Source organism: Taudactylus pleione, unplaced genomic scaffold (genome assembly GCF_031769625.1).
Source record: "Taudactylus pleione unplaced genomic scaffold, aTauple2 ptg000397bl, whole genome shotgun sequence".
Classification (NCBI taxonomy): Eukaryota; Metazoa; Chordata; class Amphibia; order Anura; family Myobatrachidae; genus Taudactylus; species Taudactylus pleione.
In genome coordinates this window covers 6160015-6184035 of record NW_028284799.1, presented here as the reverse complement: position 1 = coordinate 6184035, position 24021 = coordinate 6160015, and the positions used below count along the sequence as shown (strand labels likewise).

Sequence of the window (24021 nt, the reverse complement as noted above, 5' to 3'; positions counted from 1 at the left end):
CTTCATCACTCTCCAAGGCTTAGTACATCTCCCCCCATAAGATGAGCCCTGATAGTTCAGAAGCACTTTAGTTTGCAATTAAGAGGTGAAAGGGTAATGGTCCCCGATGTCAAAACCCTGCAGATGGTGGGAGGGAAGTATTAAGCAAAAACACAAATTTCATAGGTGTTACACACACAGGGTCAAGACTTCACATTTTTAAATTTAACATAACAGTCAACAATATTACACACAATTTATTTTTGACATTTAGGTAACAATGTAACATGTACAATAAATAAATACAACTGACTGAAACCAGTGTTAGAGATTCTAATGAAATTAAAAATGACAATGACCAAATTACTGTACCTGCTGCAATGGCGCCCAGTGCAGGCTGCAAAGTAACAACAAATGGGTAGTTCCAAGCTCCGATAACGAGGACAACACCAAGAGGTTCATAGTTGATGTAAACTTCATCTCTCATGGTCAGTAGATCCTTTTTGACATGCTTCGGTGCTGCCCACTCATGGAGTTTGTCAATTGCCAGCTCAATTTCAGCTAACAGTCCCATCATCTCATAAGTGTAAGCAGTGCAGTCACTCTAAACATAAAACAGCAATAGCTTATTAGGTTATATATTATGCCACTATAGTTACTAACCTTCATTATATTGTGGCCTATTTTAGTAAGAATTTTATATTTTAACAGAGCAACAGATCATTAAACACCTGAAAGACAGCCAGCTGTGTCTTGCATAAGCCTTATGTGGTCTCATTTATTGTACGTTTGCACTGATTAAAATACCATGGAAAAGTCAACATATTTTGAGTATGTAAAGTTCCGCATGTTCTTTCAGATATTTAGAGGGCGATTGAAATGTTTCTCGCATCCCCCTGCTGGCCGATTATATGAACTGGCACCTGATAGAGCTATACAACTGTTTCTCCGTTCGGGCGTTAATTAGTACTTAACGCAGCTACAAGCACCGGGTTTAGCCACTGTTTGGGCACCCAAACCATCATTGGGGAACCCTAAAAAACAGACTTCACACACACATTTCTTCTTGCACCTCAGGAGGCTGTGAGAAGAAAGGCGAGTCCCCGCAGCTCTATGCGTCCGAACAGAGTAACAAATGAATTGCTCTGTCAGGCGCCTAATCGGACAGACGTCCAGTGGGGGGCGTCTATAACAAATGAATCGCTCCCCATAGAACACAAAGGATTTCTTTCTTGTGCAAATCTTACACAATAATATGCTGAATAATGAAGCCAGAAATATTCCCTTGGCAGGCTTTTCATACATCCATTTTATTTTAGTAAAAATATTCCAATATGTACTTAAACATAGTTTTATTTGAACACGGTAATCAAACTTATAGTAAATGTATGACCATTTTATATGGATAATTGAGAAATGGTATTAATGACTAATAAATGTGACCGTACTTAGGCATGAATGGTTCATTATATTATGCCGACATTCATAGTATTGTCAACAGTGAACATGATGAAATGTTGATACGGTCTGAATGTTGACAATGTATTTTTTTCAGGTAAGTCTAACCGTAACCCCCCAACCTAATGTTGACATGTTAACAAAGGCAACATAATAACTGTTAACATCCTGGTGTGGAAATAGGGATTGTTAACTTAGTGACTGCATACTGGCATGAATTTATAAAAACAGGTGTTCACACAGTGATGGATACATAAGAACACTAAAGCCACCAAACAGTGACCTCTCTTGCAACTGTAATCAACACAATCAATGATATGAATAAACACACAAGTACCTTGTGCAAGTCTCCTCTTAAGGCTTCTTTGATATCAGCATCTTTCTCAATGATCATCCTCTTCAAAGCCTTGAGCTGCTGAAGTCTGAAATCCAATGAGCGAGTCTTCCCAGTGGCAAATGCCTGCCTTGCTTTGTCCACAATCTGATTCATGTTGATTCTTTCTAAGGATGGAAGGAAAAAAATAGGTAGTAATACTGTTCAGAACAGCAAAGGAATGTCTCTTCTTCGTTAAAGCTGGCCATACGCTGAGAGAAAATCTGGAAAGACCATCAGATCCAGTGTATGGACATGAAAGGTAATCTGCCAATGCTGGAAGATGGGCAAAAACGGTCCAGAGCTGTTGATTTTTGATTTTTCAAAATGTTTGAGTTGCCAGACTCTTTTTCTATATATCTTTCAAGTGCGTGGTATTGGGCTATCGTTTCAGACAATTCAAAAAGATAGTTTACTGACAAACATTTTTGAAGATGGTCATCTGTAAATGGCTGCCTACATGTTTCATAGAAATGCAAATTAATGAATCATTCAAAAAAAACATGGGGATCCTACCTAAATAGCAGTCAACCCTACCGCTTTCAGCCTTTTGTGGATTACTCCAAAATCAGGGGAAAACGAACATTGTTTTAGTGTAAAAAGCACTATGCTTTCCTAGCCTTTGCTGGAAGAACCATAGAGGGGAAAGCCTACAGGTCCCCCCACCATAACTCCAATTAGGCATAGACCAACTGTTGCCAGGTCTGAGTTCCCTAGGAGGATCAGGCTCACAAAAAAAAAAGTGCAGGTACCTCCTCCTAGGTACACAAAGCTCTAGTTGCAATAGCTAGATAACGATTGTAAAATATGGCACATGGAGAACACAAGTGCCAGACTGCCCTGGGACTCCAGACCCGCTTGCACCGGTAGTGCACCAAGGCCACATGACGAAAATAAAAAGCACTAGTGTAATAAAACACAAAATAAAAAATACCTTAAGAGACCTCTATACCCGGCCATGTTTTTTTTTTTTTTTTTTTTTACACACCTACCTCCAGTGCTATTTTTCAGCAGGAACTGGACCTCTCATTAACTATGACGTAATGTCCTGGGCCAAATTGTATTTTCCATAAGGTAAGTTTTGTTTTAAATTCCCTTTTGAGTGCCTTCTTTTGTAAATACTATATATATGTATATAGAATATACTGTACAGAATTGTTTTTTTTTTATAGATCTGCCCACAGTTCCTGAACCTATTTTCCCAGAAAAATAGCCCTGCCCACCTCCATGGGGATCTTGAAGAATCTGGATTAAAAAAGGGGATTAAAAACAAAAAATATGACTTAACTCTTAGGAGTCCAAAAGTAATGGAGACCCGGTCAGATCTCCTGCCAGGGCAGGCTGGCATTTGTAATTCTCGAAGTGCCATGAAAAAAGTGTTTTTGTTCTATTTTTTACCGCTAATACATTGTACCCATTGCTTCGCATGTATGGGAAGAGCCCTAGTGCTTTTGGGATTAGGGATGGGTATACAAATCCTGCCATGCTGCTAACTGAACTAGAGCTGTTGGAATTCATGGTGTTGGGTGAAAGGGGGGGGGGGGGTCTATGTAGGGGGATCAGCCTACTAAAGTTGTGGATGCGTCAACTTGAAGGCATTCACTTACAGGCATTGTATGGTAAAAAAAATTACAGCATCACGATAGTGAGCTAATGTTATGGGTTTCAGGTCAGGCCAATAAGTAGACCACGCACCGCTGTCTTTGAAATTATGCTATTTAGAGTGTACAATACAGTAGGTGGGAAGCAGAAGAGCAGCATAGATGGTGTAATAGTTAGCATTACTGTATTATATAGTAACCTTATTTTTCGAACACATTTTGTCACTGAACCTGCATAATTCATGCTGCATGGTCAAAGCTTTGGTGTAAATATATAATGCAGCTGTGGGGACGGTAGATAGCATCGGTAGATAGCATACCCAGTAGATGACATTTGATGCACCTTGCAATCATGTGATATACAAACAATAGAGCAGCGTTCAATACTTTCACAGATCGAGTAACTTGGAATCAGACTGGTAGCACTAATAATTAAGAAATTACTATTAAGGTGTAAACTAGGACTTAATAAATTCTAGTTGCCTTACATTAAGGTTGAAGCAGGCTGTCATGTAAGGCCCTCTTTTCCTATTTTGAACACAAATAAATATAGGACAACTCTTTTCTAAAATAAAATATGATTTTTATTCCAACTGAATAGGTTTTATATAGATCCACATCTTTGACCGATGTTTGTTTAAATCTTAAAAATTCACTTATTTTCTTTCACGATATAACTATTGCCAGCACCATAGCTTACTGACTACATATACGTATACAGAGTATAATAGTGATCTCAGCTATCTGGCACTTACAACACTCTCCATGTAACGTTTGTTAAATAACAGAATGGTGCCTGATGCTTTCAAGTACAGATTGAGTCTCCCATTTCCAAATAATTTTGAGCATGACTGAGATTGCTTTCTAAAGGTTCAATGTACACAAACTTTAAGGCACAAGTTTGTATAAAATTACCTTCACCCTGTGTGGCTAAGGTTTATATGAAAAAAAATATATATTGTGTATGTACACAAACCTTGTTTGATGCACAAAATTATTAAAAATATTGAATAAAAATTACCTTCAGGCTGTGTGTATAAAGGTGCCCATACACAGTGCGATGCACCGTTTAGGGCGACTGCCGATCCGTCGGCAGACGGATTGTGCTGGCACCGCCGGCAATTTATTATTTATTTATTAACAGTTTCTTATATAGCGCAGCATATTCCGTTGCGCTTTACAATTGGAAACATTGATAGAACAAAACAGGGTAATAACAGACAGACAGAGGTAAGAGGGCCCTGCTTGCAAGCTTACAATCTATAGGATCGTGCGGTCCCCGCAGACCGCACGATATGCCGGCTCCCCCCTCCATCATTTCAATGGGATCGCACATTCCATCCCAGATCTCTTGGTTCTGCAGGAAGATCTGGGGATGCGATGTACGACCCCACTGGAGCACGCAGCATGATATCAGGTGCGATATCATGCCCATACACGGCACGATATAGCACCGATGTCGTGCAGATCCGTCGGATTAGCACGTATATTGTGCCCTTATGGGAGCCTTAAGGGGTGTATGAAAACAGAATTGCATTCTGTGTTTAGACTTGGGTCCTATCCCCTAGAAATCACATGATAGTATGCAGATAATCCAATCCTCCTCCACCCTCCCCCTTCTGGGATTTTTACAATTTGCTGTGTTACAACAGGAAACCATGATGGATTTAATTTACATTTATTTTCACAAACTACTCGACCAACTGACAAAAATCCAACCATTTGTTATAAATTAATTAGGAAATATAAAAAATTAAAATAAGTAATTATTGTAGTATCCCCACCCCACCTCCAGTGATCCGGACACCACTATGTCTACATGGTTCAACAGGTCGACATGTTCATAATTTTGACATGAGATGTCGTCATGTGTCGCCATTCTCGGAATGCTGGCAGTTAGGGTTAGACGCCGCCAGGAGGGTTAAGGTTAGGCAGCAGTGGGACGTTAGGGATAGGCTACAGAGGGAGAGGTTAGTGGTAAAATACTCACCTCAGCGCCACTCCGTCAGCTGTTTCAGTCAAAAGTGCTGGTCACATGGTCGCTGGGACCTGGAAGATGACAGTGGAGTCGTCGCTACCACTGGGACCAGGTAAGTGACAGGTGAGCCACCAGGGAAGTTAGGTTGACAATCTATCTTGCCATGCATGTCAACATTTCCACCATGTCGACCTGATGCATATCGACATGAGAACTGTTGACCTAACATCACACCGCACCTCCCATCCCTCCCGTATTACAGCTGTTCATGCTCGGACACCTGGTTTTGCAGAACGACCTGATCACAGTTTTTATATTTACTCCCATTTTTAAGATTAACTTAACTATGCTTCTGGGTTTATTCAATGCTTTGGAAATATTATTGTACCCTTTTCCTGATTGGTAAATCTCAATGACCTTATCCCTTCTTAGGATGTCCTTTTGTCTTTATTTTGCAGTCTGTCCTTAGAAATGCACCAGCTACCTGGGAGAGATTGAAGAGACAGCTGTATTTATTCTGTGATCATTTGCTAAACCTAAACTGGTCTCCAATAAGCTATTTATGTGATGTGATGAAAGTTGGATAATTCAGGAAATCTAGTATGGATATAGCTAGGGGGTGAGTGCTCATGCACTTCGTTATTTTCAGTATTTTGTACCTAATTAATGTTTAAAAATTATTCTATTACATTATTTTTGGCACATTATCAGGTACTTTGGGCCTGATTCAGAGACGGATGGTAATTTAATCGCAACTGTATTCCCTCACGGATCACAGTTGCTAAAATATGCTAATGCCCCTCAAAGCAAACCCTAGCATAGGGATGCCCACTGCTGCCCTCTCATATCCATACGATGATGTGCAAGAGCATAAACATCTGTATCATCGCCAAACATCGGGCAGCCATGATGCATATGAGGCAGGTCTGACCAGCCGCAAACACTGCAGCTCTTCTGACACGCAGAGAGCTCTAATGCTGCACAGGAGATCGCGATGACTAATTTATGCACGCCCATATAACGCTGTTTAAACTGTCAGACACACCTGCGTTCTTCTAACCGCCCCCAAACGCTGACTGCCTGTCACTTACTTTGTGAATGGTTCTTCTATATGAACATATTCACAAACCAATCACTGCGTGTGCACAGTGCGGGCATGCGCATTAGCAAACAATCGTTCGATCTGCGAAAATATCGGCTTTGTATAAATCTCTGCATCAGGTGCTTTGTGTTGAATAGTGGATAGAACTTTTAATTAAATCCATCAGGGTTCCATAGAAAACGTGTAACGTTAGGGATCAAGCAGATTTATTTTTGCAAAATGGCACATGGCTTGTGCAACAGATAAGGTAGCACAGGCCGGTATGTCTACATTGCCCCACACAGGGACAAAGGATGCAACATCTACATTATACAATGGCTGGGCAATGAGCCATAATTGAAGTTTCCCTATTTACAGCGGTCTGTATCTCTAATACCCCTTTCAGACATACGATCCAGGAAATTTCCTGCTCAGACCCAGGAATTTCTCCTGTGCAAATTCCCAGGTATTTGGTCGAGACCCCCCCTTTCCCACTACAGCTTCAACCTGGGAAATTCCCGGGTAGACCCCTTTCAAACATAAGCCAGGTTTTTCTGTTTTCTATACAGAAAATCACAGTTTTCTCATTTAAAGTGGACACTTTGCTGGCACACATTAATGAGGTCATGCAACATTAATTCAAGGGTGTAACTTTAAAAATGGCACAACATTTGTGTTTTCAATACAAAGTTTTATTTAATAAATGCCTTTATTGACACTCCTCTCCTGTCCCCTCTCCTCACCAATTCCAGATCGCAGTTCTGTAGCAATATGTGCAATATGTCCGGCATCTATCCTGTCTCTCTCCGGCTGCTGCTGCTGATGTCATCATCATGCAGCAGGCAGCCGTGGCCAGCCAATCAGGAGCAGTTTGGTGAAGCCCGGGAGTAAATTCCCAGGTAGCACCATTCAGACATGAGCAGGGTAATTTCCCAGGACTTGTCCTGGGAAATTCCCTGGTTGATTGGAGGGTCGGCAACCCGGGTAGGAACCTTTCAGACATACGCGACATCCTGGGAATTTGGCCGAGGCAGGCCAAATTCCCAGGAATCTGGATAGGTCTGAAAAGGGTATAACTAATAGGTGCCACCAAATTGTGTGTACTATTGAAGGCATGGGGAGCAGGATTCATATTTTTTTATTTTTCCACTTTGTAAAAATGAGAAAAAACAAACAAACAAAAACAAAACACAGAGCTGTAGGTGGCTCTAAATAGGGAAACTTTAATTATGGGAACGGTTTTTGTTTTGCATAGCCCCATCAGCTAACAAAAAGCCACCACCTTGTACATTTTTTTGGGAGGTACTAATATTTTGCCCTAGCTGCTAAGATTTAGAATATTTTGCCAAGGCGTCTGAATTTAATGATACAGGATTAAATATTGTGCTGAATAGTTTTTATGTTTTATTCTTATATAGCACATAAACCTATTGTTAAAAGTTGTTTGCTTGTTGCTCATGTAATAAAAAAGCATCATTTTACCTATGTGACAGATTTTTCAAAATCATTTAATAGATAAGATACAAGTTATTACCTCTCAGATTAGAGATCCAAAGTTCAGTAGAACAGTACACAGATGTACTAAAGAGGGGAATTAGCCCATATTGCTCTATCAGCACTCTATAGAATGACAGATGAATATCGGAAGCCAAGAAACCATGCTCACCTCTGTTCGACGGAATGGGATTGAAATGCCGGCGGCTATTTAGCTAACCTCCCCCCCTAGTGCCTAACCCTAACCTCCCCCCGGGGGTGCCTAACCCCCCCCCCCCCCCTTATCGCTCCCTAAACCTAACCCTCCCAGGGGAGTGCATAATCCTCCAACTCTAGGGGTGCCTAACCATAAATACCCCCCCAAAACATAACACTAACCCCGCTAACTGCCCTAAACCTAACCCTCCCCCACCCCGCGGCTAACAGGACGGGCGCCCCGGACTTACCTCGTTCGGGCACGCGTCATCCTGGATTACGGTAGGCGTCAGTATTTAGATGCCTACCATAAATCCCTAGCCGGCATTCTGCTATCCCCTGTTAGATCATTAGGAGACCAAGACCGCACTATTTTGGATGGCATCTGACTTGTAAGGCCTCATACTCGACGAAGTTTTAAATTGCCGGTTACATGCATTTTGTAAGCACATGTGGACATAAGAAGGATGTCTGATGTCAGTCATGTGTTACTATACTTGTTGGTATTTTAACTCACACTGGGCAGGATGCAGCAAGGGGAGACATTCACCAAGCCCCGGAATGCGATGCTCTCGGGGGCTTGGCTGCAGAGGGTACCGCCATCTTCATGCATCCCGTCCATAGCATTTCAGTACTGTTTTGTTAGACAGCCACCAGTTCTATTTACTGTATCTGCATTTGAAACCTACAATTATCTTTTTTAAGCCAAATGCATTTGCCAAATTAATAAACTAGCATTAACAATTAAAAGTACCCCTACAGTGGCCTATGGGAACATGAACTCTGGTATGGGTCTGTCAGTGCAGGAGTGCCTGAGGTTTCCTACACACGACAATAAAGCTGGGTACACAAGACAAAATTTTGAACTGTTTGCCCGTTTCCAGTGGATCAGAACGACAAATCTTTCAAATCGGTAGTGTGTATGAACTATGCGCACTCCCGCAGCGTCGTCCGTCGCAACTTCAGGTCGCCCCTACATGCAGCTCAATCTGACAATCTTGTTAACGACTTTGTTCAAATCATGCAGTATGTACGAAGTGTCGCTCCAACCAGGCCAATGTGGATGTCACCTGAAGCAGCATCAGCAGCTTTTTTTTTAGATTTTTGCATATCTGGTATGTGATGTCCTGCACCCCTCTTCTACCATGTGTACTGCTGCTGACCACCTATGTAGTGAAGTCCATGGGTATATTGCACCCCTATACTACCATGTGTATTGCTGCTGACCATCTATGTAGTGATGTGCATGCCTGTACCCCTATTCTACCATGTGTACTGCTGCTGACCACCTATGTAGTGATGTCCATGCCTGTAACCCTATTCTACCATGTGTACTGCTGCTGACCACCTATGTAGTGATGTGCATGCATAATTTCACCCCGATTCTACCATGTGAACTGCTGCTGACCACCTATGTAGTGATGTGCATGCATATATTACACCCCTATTCTACCATGTGTACTGCTGCTGACCACCTATGTAGTGATGTGCATGCATAATTTCACCCCGATTCTACCATGTGAACTGCTGCTGACCACCTATGTAGTGATGTGCATGCATATATTACACCCCTATTCTACCATGTGTATTGCTGCTGACCACCTATGTAGTGATGTGCATGGGTGTATTGCACCTCTATTATATCATGTGTACTGCTGCTGACAACCTATGTAGTGATGTGTATGCCTGCACCCCTATTCTACCATGTGTACTGCTGCTGACCACCTATGTAGTTATGTCCATGGGTATATATTCATACCTCCCAACATGACCCTCTCCAGGAGGGACACAATGCTCTGGTCCTGGACTTCCCTGGTAATTTGGTGGCAGCTCCAGGGGTGGGGCTTCAGTACAGTCCAAAATTCAAATAGGGGAGTCACACCAACTGCCAGTGAGTCCCAGCCAGTGATGTTTGGCAGTGTGTGAAATGACAGTTGGTGTGACTCCCCTACCTCTTACCAGGTAAGTCCAGGACCAGAGCATCGTGTCCCTCCTGGAGAGGGTCATATTGGGAGGTATGTATATTACACCCCTATTCTACCATGTGTACTCCTGCTGACCACCTATGTAGTGATGTGTATGTGTATATCGCACCACTATTCTACCATGTGTGTTGCTTCTAACCACCTATGTAGTGATGTGTATATTGCGCCAATATTCTACCATGTGTACTGCTGCTGCCCACCTATGTTACCTAGTGATGTGCATGTGTATATTAGATCCCTATTCTACCATGTGTACTGCTGCTTCAGGACAGTAATGATGGCTTTGCAAGTCTTTAGGATGATGAGGCCCAAAGTTTGAGGGGAGACTTTATTTTTAGTTATTTATTAACAGTTTCTTATATAGCGCAGCATATTCCGTTACGCTTTACAATTGTAAACATTAATAGAACAAAACTGGGAAATAACAGACAGATATATAGGTAGGAAGGCCCTGCTCGCAAGCTTACAATCTATAGGGAGATGAGGGAGCCAAACTGCATGTCAGCCAGGGACTTGCCAGTAGCCAGGGTAGTCACCAGCCTCTCCTCAGCAGAAATGGCCCTCTTAAAAACTTTGTATTCTGCCTCTGGATGTATGGAGTCACCAGACGCAGCAACTCCTGAAAGTTGGCATCATCCATGTCCAGGAAATTCTGGTAGTCATCCGGATTGTTCTCCCGAATCTTCATAAGCAGTGGCATGTGAGAGAGAGACTCCCTCTGCAGCAGCCACCCCTTTGTCCAGCATGATCACAGGCTTCTCCTATTCTATGCCCTCTCCCTATCAGCTAACACCACAGCCGCAACATATGATTCCGTAACTCGATAGCGAAAATGATCCATCACAAGAGAATGAAGTATAGAAGCACTTTGTTAAGGCAAGCAAAGGGAAGGTTAGGTTTAGGGTTCCCGGGGTGGGCTTAGGTTTAGGCGCCCACCCCGGGAGGTTAGGTTTAGGCTAGGGGAAAGGGGGGGTTAGGGTTATGCACTTGGGGGGAAGGTTAGGGTTAGGCACCGCTAAGGGAGGGTTAGGGGGTATAATTAGGTTAGTTAGTACTTACCTTAGGACGATCAGGATTTCCTCCTCTGTCGGGCTGCCGCTGTCGGGATTTGAACCGCCGGTAAATCATACTGATTCCTTCAAAACTAGTCACATGCTCTTATCTACTGTTAGAATCTCAATGTAGCTTCTCCTATCCACATGAAACACAGCAGTGTGTATCCTCTGACATGATCATCCCTTTGTTTACTATAGGTATACAACAGCGTGATTCTTTTTTGTTTGTTTTTTTTCGTTTTTATAATAAAAACAAATAACACAAGGAAGAAATTGTGGGAACATGTCAAGGACAAAACATATCCACAATGATGATGCATAGCTTGAAAAAAAAGCTGGACATGACATATTTATAACCGAAAAATAAAATTAATTAAAAAAACCCTAAAAACAACTGACTGTAGTCTTAAAATAACAAACAACAAACACAGAATTAGGCATATGGTGCCAAAGAGCTACCCCACCTCACCTAGTAGCTCTGACTGTAACCCTTGATAAGGGTTAAAGACCATACTATATTAAAAAGGCGCATATATAATATATATATATATATATATATATATATATACACACACACACACACACACACACATATTTGACACATATATAGTCAAATATATATGTGTATATAAAAATATATGTATATATACTAAAGTCACAATTCATGAGGTAAAATGTATGTGTGTGTCATGTATTTATAATGGAGTATTGTAATTCATGAAATATGTATTTATTTAATGTATTTACATATCAGTTTATGTGGTACTTTTTTTCTCTGTGATGAGGTGTGCCCAATGTGTGGGATGCACATGCACAGGAGAAAAGAGACGGAGTGATATGGCTGGGAGCTGTTGGGTTCCTGTCCGGAAAAGAAGGGCTGGGACAGAGAATGGGATAAAAGGAGCTGCTGGCAAACTAAAAGTTAGCCTGCTGATCGCTCTTTTAGTGCCGACCCCCTTGTGTCCCGAACAGCAACTTAGCGATGGGAGCTGCCGGGCGCAGGAGGGGTGAAGCTGGAGAGGGAGCTTGTGGACTCGGCGGCCTGGTCCAGCTCTAAAGGACGATGGGGTGGAGGAGTCGCCTGCGTCTGTCTGGGATCAAAGGGCTGGAGAGTGTGGCGTTCAGTGAGCGGGCGGCTTCTAATCAGTTGTCAGCAGTAACGGCCAGCCAGGGGCCCGTAGGTGTCTACAGAAGTAGCAGCCAGCGGCAGTGGCTGTAGGAAGGAGGCGGAGCTACCTCAGAGAAGCCAGCTGGGGGTGAGGAGTAGCTGAAGGGGATCAGAGCAGCAGCGGTCTGCAGACTCTTGTATTCAGCAGCAGCGCCTGCCAGCAGATGTGAGTAACTTATTACGCTGCACATACACGCAGTGTCATCCTGTAGTAGGACTGTATTCTTATACCTACATCACAGAAGCAAACAGAAAGAAGTGTTCTGATAACCTAGGGCTGTTTAGTTTTCCATCACCCAGCTCTCTTACTAATAACAGCGAACAGAGAGTTTGGAGCAAATAGCGTAACTGGCGAAAAGGTCAGTTTTTCAGGGGGAAATCAGTCTGTACCCCCAATAAAGCCTAACTCACCCAGGGAATCAAAATAGAAGTGTATTAATAACCCTAATAAAAGTAATTAGGGCATGTAAATTGAGTCAAAGTGCTGTTATATGCATATTTGCATAAGTGTGGGAAGTAGTTGTGTAGTTAAAATGGGGGTACATTAAAATGGGAACTAGTATATTTTGGTGCTTATAAAGTGCAGATTTAAATAATGATAAAAATACACCTGCTGCAGCCACCTGCGATCCTAAAAACACCTTCTGCAAGCATACAGCCTCCCAAAATACCTGTACCAGTACTTTAGCCCTATTTTCCAACTCTTTTTTTTGGGGGGTGAATTAAGATTTTTTTTTTGTCTAATTGGACATTAGGGGGGAGGATGGTGTCCAAAGGGTTCTTAACCAAGTCCCCACATTTGTACCCCAAAATATGGATTTTGCACTTCTTTTCTCTTGCCTTTTGATGGAGAAACTTTTTTGCCTGGATTTTCGCCGAGGCAAAAATGTCCTGGAATTGAATAGAGCGATACTTCGGAAACAGGCGAAAATCACGCATCAGCGAAAACTTTTCAATGATTGCGGCTTTTCACCTTTAATTGAATACGCCCCTTGGAGTTTTATTTTCTGAAACAAAAGTAACTTGTTAACAGATAATTTCAGTAACCATAGTTGGTAAGAAAGAACTGTATCTGGTAACAGTTACAGAAAACTTCTAAATTGAAGGATGTTACCAAAATTGAATGCAGTTCATTTACCGGCATCCGGGATGCCGAACGTCGGAATCCCGACTTTGTACTAAAGACGGGCGTCTAAATACCAAAGCCTATCTTTAGCCACACACTGAAATCCTTACGCCCAACGTCCAGAACAAAGGTAAGTGGGGACCTTTATCCGTGGGGGGGGGGGGTTAATTGTAGGAACCCCTGGGGGAACTTGGGGTTAGGTATACCCTGGGAGGGTTAGGGTTATGCTAGGGGAAGGGGGGGGGGGTTAGGGTTAGGGTTAGGCGCCACTGCGGGGAGGTTAGGGTTAGGCACCACTAAGGGAGGGTTAGGGTACTTACCAGAGTAGTGGTTGAGCTCGACATGCCTCACAAGTTGCAATGCTTCCTGTAGCCATGTGGTGCTCTGGCTGCATATGCTGTCGCTGGGGCATAATTATGCATGCCCCTGTAATGGCGTTTAAACGCATAAACACGGCTGCGTTTCTCTGAAAACCCCCGTCCCCAACCTCAAACGGTCACTTCCTGTCAATCACTGCGTGCTCACTGCGATTGCTTCCCGAACGAAAAATACAACCACAAGTCAAGGCAGTGGGTAAAGCCACAATTACATCAATAGAGATTAGTGATCATAACCACACATTTTAGTTGTGGCAGTTTAAATTTGTGGCTTGGCTTTATTGCAGAACTAGACATATACTCAGCTTTGCCCACTCACAGTAGCTCACCAAGGACCACATTAAAAACCAACAGTGGCCTCATACAATATTTATTTATTAACATTTACATAGCGTACACATATTATGCAGCACTTTACAGTCACTCACATCAGTCCCTGCCCCAGTGGATTTTATAATCCCATATTCCCTACCATATGAACACACACAAACACTAGGTTTAATTAGTCATCAGAAGTCAATAAACGTACTACCTGATCCAATACCCCCAGCCTGCACACACATGCTGCTGAGCAGAGGCACTGTAATTATTTAGAAGAGCTAATATTTAAGTTGTGAAGCAGGGTCATTTCTCCTGGGACAATTAAAGGCTACTTCTACACAAAAGGGAGTTTTCAGTTCAGATGTAATGTTTTACATTTCTATTTATTGAATTCTGTCTCTATAGCGTAGCAATGAACCACACCAACTGGGTCCTCGACATCTGCTGCAGGCTGTTCTCTTACCAGCAGTGTGTGGTCAATGGGCAAAATGCTGCATGTTGGACAGCAGGAGTAGGAGAGCTTTCCCAGACCGTGGCAGACATTAAGGGGCTTTACTAATTTTTGCTGAGACAGTTTTGTCCATACAGGGAACATATTACCGACAGGAGCTAGATCAGGCTCACTGAACATGGCAGACTTGTGGTACCCACTAGATTGTATGGATTGCTAGTACACAACTAAGTGATCAATTAGAAGTTATGTTTTAGTTTTCATACTCTACCCAAGACTTAAGATGGGTACACACGTTCGGCCGATGTGTCTACGCTGACTTCACAACTGGGAGGGCATTTAAATTGCCTGGCCAGTTGAGATGTCAATCACCGGCGGGTCTCACAGCAAGTGTACGGGCGTTTGGCGGGTCTCCCAAACACACAGCCAGATGTCGATATATCTTGCAGATAATTTGTCGCATCGGCTGTGCTACAGGACAGATGCAACATTTCCGATCGATGTTTACAGATACCCGCCGATGCACTACAGTTATATTACCCATTCAATGTAATAAGCAATATATCTGTCAGTGTATATCCAGTTTAAGGGCCATATTCAATTTGGGAGCGAAAAGTCCGTGCTGGACTTTTCGCTCCACATCAGAGGTTTTACGGGGATAAAGTATCGGGCGCGCGCCCACTTTATTCCAGCATTCAATTAGAAAGCAGCGAAAACGGGACCTGGCAGAAAGGTATCGGGAAAAATAGTGAATTTTCGGGAATTCATCCTAGGACCCTAATGATGTCCTGACATGGGGGATTACTGTGGGTACCCCTGTTTTTCCCTGCAGAAGGTAATTAGGGTTTTTAAATAGCCGCGGCAGGTGTTTTTTCCCCCACTTTGAGGAAGTGATAAGGAATAGCACTTAGGTTTTTTGGGGGCAAAATATAACTATGCCCATCAAATTTGGGGTACATGAAAATGGGTGCAAGCATATTTTTAAGTCCCTAAAGTGCATTTTGAAAATTCTTCAAAAATGCACCTGCCACTACCACCCAAATTATTCTAAACACCTGCCGCATACTTGGGAACCCCCCTGAATTAATTTCGTTATTTAAAAACTTGTTCCCCATATTTTATTTTTTTAACCCCAAATTTAAAATATTTTTTGGGGTGTCCCTAAAAAAAGAATTGACAGTTCATTTTTAGGGGCTAAACCCCAAATCTGCACTTTTTTTCGCCATGTAAAAAAATGTTGAAAAATTATCCCCGTTTTTTTTTTCTAAGACTTTTCGCACCGCCGTAAACTCTTTGAAATTGAATACGGGGATAAGTCAAACATGCAAAAATGACGTCATCAGTGATACATTATCGCTGATTCTGACTTTTCGCAGCCTAATTGAATATGGCCTTAAGAATGCATTTTGTACGGTGCTGCTGCAGAAATACAGTGCTAATCTGCAACATGTCACAGTGCCCAAGTAGTCCATGGGCCATTAGCTGGACAAAATCTCTCAAAAGTAATCTAATTCTCTGTAAGATTTTGTTTAAAGTAACTGTCTTTTACCTTGTTTTACAGGAGCTCAGATTCTCCCTTCTGTACAAATATCACCCCCTGAGGTTATTTGTGCACCTTTACAAACCAATTCACATTTTACACTCTGAAAGCACAGCACAGAAGCTGCATAATAATTGTATCTTAAATCAATTCATAGGAAAACCATTGGCCATCAACCATGGAACCCTCCAGCAGATGGGAAGGCAACCAGGTCTTATCATACCTATCAGGGCCAAGCCTTATAAAATGTTATCATTTTCTACCATCAGTTGTATGTGAATTAAAATAAATACAAAATGTGTGCTTTCTGTAATGCAGTGATTGAAAACCTAAAAATAAATCTGTAAATAGGGAAAAACCCACATGTCTACATACACTTCAGCTGAGTACACACTAGAGCAGTGGTTCTTAAACTCGGTCCTCAGGACCCCACACAGTTCACGTTTTCCAGGTCACCCAGCAGGTGCACAGGTGTATTCATTACTCACTGACACATTTTAAAAGAACTGCAGATGGAGCTAATTATTTCAATTATGATTCTGTGACGAGACCTGGAAAACATTCACTGTTTGGAGTCCTGAGGACAGAGTTTGAGAACCTGTGCACTAGAGGATATGTTGTCCGATATGGCGGATCAGGCCGACATAGACACATCGTTTAGTGTGTATGCTCCCGCCGGTCGTTCATCGCGTCTTCTGATCTGCCTGAAGTGCAGGCTGATCAGAAAATATCTTGAATGACTACAACATTGCTCCTGGATGTGGTCTCACAACATATCATTTATTGTGTACAGCCGACTGACATATCGTGCAGTTGGCCATGATCTAGGATCATGTACCCAGCTGAAGCTGTCCAAATTGTAAAGGTATGCAATACAGTTTGGCCAATTTCTGGCTAAGAATTAACACTTTCCCATGGTTACTAGAGGAGGTTACTCTAATGGACAGGAGTTACCTGTATCTGCAAAATGCCAGTACTAGGGCCAATAACCCATTTCTCTGCAGCCCATTTAAAGCAATATAATAAAATGGAGCCGTCAGACTGAACTGAGCTTAATCCTAGTATGTGTGTGCCAAATATTTACCACAGTAATTATGATTAGTGTTGAATTAAGAACTGGTTATGCAATTCCACTCATTCAAGAAATGTTTAATGATAGTTATATTCTGCAGTTATAAACTTCTATACTAATTCCGCTAAGTCCTTCCCTGGTGTATAGCTGTGCGTCTGAATGTACAAGCATTGAGACGCCCACTTTCAATATCTATAAACGCTAAAATACTGCAATACGACCATCGGTTCCACCATTTAAACTTGCACCAGCCCCATGCTAGGTGCAAATTCCCCATCAGTGTATGGCCTCCAATGTGAGTGACTGTGCACCTGATACCACTTCTATCACACACCTATAAAGGCCCCCCCATACATCAGCAATTGATTGCAAATTGCACGATTGCTGCAATCAATTGCTGTTGTATGGGGGACTTTAGACAGACCATATCAGTTCATCCAAATAACCAACACCCAGTCACTGCCAATATATTTCAGAGCCCGTCCGTCTCAATCGATCCTCCCACACTATATACACTTGCCGTTTAACACACGCGATGTGCGACTTTTCCGCAACTTAAACGCATGCACAGTTGAAAAACGTTGATCAACTATATAAGCATCGACATTGCATCCGAATCAGACTCAGGACCACACTATTCACCAATACCTGTACTGTTTTGTGACTCACAAATGACATAACAAGCAGCATGCAGAAGTCTGCATTACGGAAACGTAGATTACAAAAAGATGCACAGCAGGGTCTCACATGACATTCAGCTTTCTGATAAGGCCATGATAAGCAGCAGGACAGGCCTCTTGTCCGCCTGCAGGCCGTAAGGTGATGCCCTAGGGCGGAGAGCTTACCTGCAGGTGACGTGAGAGGAGCGCTTCTGTGAAGGGAGCTCAGTCAGAACAGAGCAGGAAAGACTGGACGGATCAGCCAGAAGAACTAGTGACAGAACACTGACGTCCAGGGAAACGTTCCAAATCCAATGTGTGAGCTCCGCCCCCCGATCACATGACTCCTGGCACTGGTCACAGTCCCTCCCAGCCACAATAAACAGCGAGGGGTTATGGGGTGAGAGATGACTGGGCTTTGTGTCAGACTGTCAGTGTCAGTCAGTGAACGCAGTACCCGTGATAACCTCGTATGTAGCTATTGCTAGCCTACTGTACGTATGGTGCTACCAGTACATATCACATTTCTTTATTTTTAATATATTGAGGGGAATTCAATTAGAGGCAAAGTTTTCGCCTGTCTGACATTTCGCTTCATTCGCCTGTTTCAGAGGCGACTTCATTCCGTGCTCGTCCCCACTTTTCGCCTAATTCAATTGCAAATCAGGCGAAAACGGAAATAGGCGAATGTGGAACAGGCGAAAAGTACTGAAAGAATTGGGAAAATCAGTCTGTACCCCAGAAAAAGATACATTAACATAGGAAATCAATATAGATGTGTACTAATAGCCCTAATAAGACTATTTTGGGTACTTAAGTTGTGTAAATTGCTTGCTATTAGCGTCTTTGTAAAAGTGGTGAAGAATGGCATAAAGCTGTATTTTTGGGTGAAAATAATACCCCTTTTCCACCTAAATTCCAGGTCTGACCCGGAGTTGGAACAAAGTTCCTATCCGGATCAGACCCGGAATTTTGCCGGCGCTGACCCGGGATATTGCCGAGTCAGCGCCGCTCACACCGCAGTCGGGTCTGCATAGACCCGGCTTTTGCGGAGTGAAAGTGGACGCTTGGAGATGACGTCATCTCCAAGCGCCACTGAAGCCGGACCAATCGGCCGGCTAGCAGCGCACTCCAGGTCATCGTGACCCGGAGTGCGCTGTTCCCATAGCAGGGTTTCACGGGCTACGCCCGTGTTAAACCCTGCTAGTTACCCGGGTTGGATTGCCGGGTCACTCGACCCGGCGATCCAACCCTCTGCCCTTTTACACCAGGGAGCTGCCCGGGTTAACCCTTCAAAAACCCGGGTTTTAGCTCCGGTGTAAAAGGGGTATTAGTAGTCCTGTCAAATTTGGGGTACCTGAAAATGGGTGCTAGCATATTTTTATGTCTCTAAAGTGAACTTTTTAAAAACATGAAAAATCCACCTGCCTGCTGCATGCACCTGCAATCCCAAAAACACCTGACCCAACGCAAGCATAATGGTGTTTACTAACGCTGTATGCTTAAAGAAGATCTCAGGACAGCTCTCCCGGTTAGAGCTGTCCTTTGCGATAAAAAGATTTCCGGGTTTAGGACCCGGGAATCCTTCTGCACATGCGTCGAGTGACGCACACGTCGCATTGGCCATCTACAACAAGCGATGATTGCTAACTATCGATGGCCGATGGCCAACCCTAATGTAATGATGGCGTTGCCCACCGCATACAAGCACCGGAATGTATCGCATTTCAGAGCTTGGTGCATATGCAATAAGCGGACAAACCTCTGAAAAATTTCATTTTTGGAGGTTTGACCGCAAAATATGCTTTGATGCATCCCGCCCTATATATGGAACAATATAATGCAAAAGTCCATCAAGCTGAAATGCAGCAGACATATGATGGGGAGAAATGTAATCAGGATCCTCACAGAATGCACAGTAACACTACTGTTAGAGTTAAGGTGCCCACACACATAGCGATCTGCATACGATCCCACGATGTGTGCAATTTCCCCTGAACTCTCCCCCGGCAGCTCCCCGGCAGTCCTACACACGATTGGAGTAAAAAGCATCCAATCTGACTTAAGATCTATCTTGCATCTTAACTTTTTTTTTTTTTTCCAGTGCATTGTGCCCCAGATTGTCAAATCTGCCCTACTGCACGGCAGATCTGACGATGCGATGTGCAACCAGCGGTGATGCGCATCGCATCGTGATCGTGACTCACGATTTACTCTCAATTTGGCCATATTTTACATGATCTGTCGTTCCAATGTGTCGGAATCAGCCAGATCGGGTAAAATATCGCTATGTGTGTGGCCATCTTAAGGCACTAGGGGGAGGGTTAGGCTGCTGGAGGGATGGGTTAGGCTGCGGGATGGTGAGTAAGGGTTAAGACCGACATATCCTTCCGTCGGTCGTGCCGTTTGGATGCTGCTGTCAGTATTCTGACCGTCTGGATCCTGTACCCAACCCAGTGGAGATTGTAGTGTGGCAAGGCCTGTGTAGACTACATGAGCTGTGCACAGATGCACCTGCACAGTAGTAAGTTGACCCTATAAACAAAAAAAAATCTTTGCACCATGTCAGCCAGTACATAATTATATAATGTCCATATAATAACATTTAGAAGCATATTTTAATCTGGGACATGACTTAACAGTCTGCTATACTGTAATGATTTTTTTTACCTGTCAGGTACCAGTCCCACTCCCACTCATCCAATACCTACCAGGAAATCCAGGGCTAAATAGGCCCCACAGCCCAACCAAATCTGCCTAAGTTGTTTCGGATTACATAACATTTGTTCCATAAAGCCACAACCTCTTTACCCTACATTTGGTAAATGTATCCAGTATAATGTACAACAACAAAGATTCAACAGTGCAGGAAAAGAAAGTGACTTTTCACCATGCTGAGGAGTATATATTTACATAGACTACGTTAGTGCAGTGGTACTTAACATGTTGTATTACAGCTGTACAAAACATGCTACCAGTGCATTTCACAAAAGGATTCACCTACCATTACATGGTCACTGGCCCTTTCAGCATAATGTTCCGGTGGTAGGCTTTGTAGCAGACGATGAAGACATGATCACTGCAAGTGTATTCTTCAGCTGGGTACACACTGAGCGATCTGTACCCATCAGTATGGGTACACATCAAAACGAGGTAATGAACGACGGAACGATACCTCGTTCCGTCCTTCATTACCTGCAGCGGGGTCATTTGTGATATCGTCGCAGCCACGGGAGCGCGCATATTGGCTGCACATACTGAGTGATGTGGCCAATATGTCATTCCGATTTGGCTGGAAACGACATTTCGTGCCGACATCGTCTCAGTGTGTACCCAGCTTTAAATTAGTGCTGGAAAAGAAACAACTGTATTAGTTTTATTGGAGTACACTGCACCTCGTGACCTAATGTCATGCCTGACCCAACCTCTTATACACAGTGAGTAGCCCCTGTGCCTAGAGTAAAGCAGCAATGTGGATAGTTTTTTCTTTTTTTCCAAAATGTTTTTATTAAGATAGAGTTTTCAAGGGAGACAAAGAGCAGAATTGTCATTTAACAATAATAATAGGCATAAACAAAAGCATATAGCCATAGAAACACACAAGATATATGGTTGACATTATTGTTGGCATAGACAAAGTCGTACAACCATATAGACATGTAAAACATATTAATGCAAGTGGCAAAAAGATGGAATACTTCAAAAAAGGAGACTAGTGTAACAGTAATATCCCATTAACATAATAGAGGTAATAAAGAAAATACATGAAAAAAAAGAGAGATTGGGGATAAGGCAAAGCAGAAGGGGAAAATAGATGAGGGTGGGGGGAGGAGTGGACCATGTGTGACCAGGCTCAAAAGAGCAATTTGAAATCCAAAACTGTTTAATTACACAGCAATCCCAAAAGCAATGGTATAGGGCCACCTCCAAACGGGTGCATTACAGACATGCTGATGTATTAGTGAGGCCAATAATGTGGCATGGGTTAGAGGACAGATAGCCTCTATAAAACAGCCTATAGTACATCTCCCTGTTACCCAGCAGGGGATGGTGCAGAGAATAAAACGTATCAGACACCCGCGGTGGCCGCAGGGGTGGGTGGGGGGGGGCGACAGTATCGGACATCAGAGGATGCAGGGCCAGATTGGACACTGGAAGCCACAAGGGGGGGTTAAAGATGTCAGGGAAAAGAGAGAGGGTGGGCGGATGCAGTGAGGAAATCCTTATGGATCTCACCTATAGGGAGAAACGTATAACTTTTCCGAAAAGCTGACTCCGCAAAAAGAGCACTAGTGATAATTATGTCATGATGAATTGGCCCCTAAGAGAGAAATGGAGGGAAGCACCAAAGGCAGTGTGTAGCCAAATCAAAGAGGACACTAGAATGATCAGAAAAGGGTGCATCCAGCTTGCTTTTGTCCTGGCATGACAACAATGGGCTTTGGCTTTTTCAATCCATGGGCAACAACTGTTGCCTTACTTACACAAAGGACATCCTCGGCATCAACATCCTCATCATCAACATCTTCATCATCAACATCCTCATCACCAACATCTTCATCATCAACATCCTCATCATCCTTAGCGCCTTCAACTACCAAAATATCCTCCTCCTCCATGTGCAATTCCACAGAAGCATCCTCAATGACTACGTCTGCAAGATGTTGACTGCCCTTCCCCACATTTAAAGAGGGCACACAAAATGTTGGAACTTGGAGGATCCTCCAGTACACTAGTATTTAGGTCTGGCTCACACATGGCAACCGTGGACACACTTGCACTCTCCTCTGGGATTTGTGATTTCGATTTCTCAGGGCACACAGTTGTTTATTCCGAAGGGCTATCAGAATCAGCAGTCTTCCTAAAGAAAGTGAAGGGCATATTGCCAATTTTTGGTTTATCTAAAGGCAAATTTCCTTTCAATTTTCTTTTCTTAACTTCAGTACAAGTAGCTTTACCATATCGATGGCGTGACTTAAGCCCTGGGGCATGGGCCTTCATAGAGGATGAGGAAGTTGACGGCATTGCACTGCTGGCGGCAGCTACAACATGTGGTTCTTGGCATTGCTCTCCTGTCATATGACAGCCCTCCATATTTTCTGCGGTCTTGAAGCAGTATCACAAGCACCAATAGTGTAGCCAAGGTGCAGTTACAAATTTCACACACGTGCAGTCGTGCACACATACAAAAATATTAGACAAAAAAAGACAATTGATTTTTATTTTTTTTCAGCTCCAGAATTTGAGCCCAGAGCACTGATTAATCATGACTGGAGTCAGGCAGCACTAGGTTGCAACTTGCGTTGCTGGCTGGATCTTGTGCGGTTAAGCCTAACACGCACACACACACACACAGACAGTAAAAGATAAAAAAAAAGACAATTGATTATTTTTTTTTTTCAGCTTCAGAACTTGAGCCCAGAGCACCGATTGATCACGACTAGAGTTGGGCAGCACTAGGTTGCAACTTGCGTTGGCTGGATCTTGTGCGGTTAAGCTTAACACGCACACACAGGAAAATATTACACAAAAAGACACTTTTATTGTTTTGGGTTTTTTTGACAATTTTTTTTTTTTTTTGAGTCCAGAACTTGGGCCCAGATGGACGCAGCAGAGCCCAGATGTATTCTGCACCAGCCGAGATGGACACAGCAGACAGCACAGCCCAGAATGGATCAGCAGCACCAGCCCAGGGCACAGCAGACAGCAAATCACCACCAGCCCAGGACACAGCAGACAGCACCAGCCCAGAATGGATCAGCAGTGCACCAGCCCAGGACACAGCAGACAGCACAACACCAAACAACACCAGCAACTCTCCCAGCCCTACACTACCCACCCTCTCTGTTCAGTCTCCACAGCCGGAGTGAAATGGCGTCCACCGCGTGGTCCCTATATACTACATTGATCATAGAGACATAAGCTCGCGAACCGCAAGATTTCCGACTCTATGGTTTTGCCTCGGTTTTGAGATCCGAGTCAGGCGGGAAACCCTGAGCCTGCTTGGATCCGACTCGGATCTGCTAAATTCGGGTGGGTTCGGATCTCTGAAATCCGAACCCGCTCATCTCTACTGAATACCATACTGTAGAAGTGGATGGATATCCC

At 43.3% G+C, this 24021-nt stretch overlaps 1 protein-coding gene across 3 annotated transcripts in view; it reads right to left on the bottom strand.

The window, feature by feature from the left end:
- ALDH3A2 (aldehyde dehydrogenase 3 family member A2) overlaps positions 1-18249 on the bottom strand; it is a 40095-nt gene extending 21846 nt beyond the window's left edge. For all 3 annotated transcript variants that reach the window (XM_088446369.1, XM_088446370.1, XM_088446371.1), the window contains exons 1-3: positions 18100-18249; positions 1775-1938; positions 352-583 (exon numbers count right to left, since the gene is read on the bottom strand). In XM_088446369.1, the coding sequence (XP_088302495.1) occupies positions 352-583; positions 1775-1927 (385 nt within the window). In that variant the 5' untranslated portion in view covers positions 1928-1938; positions 18100-18249. The remainder of the gene's footprint in view (positions 1-351; positions 584-1774; positions 1939-18099) is intronic.
- Between the last annotated feature and the right edge of the window lie 5772 nt (positions 18250-24021).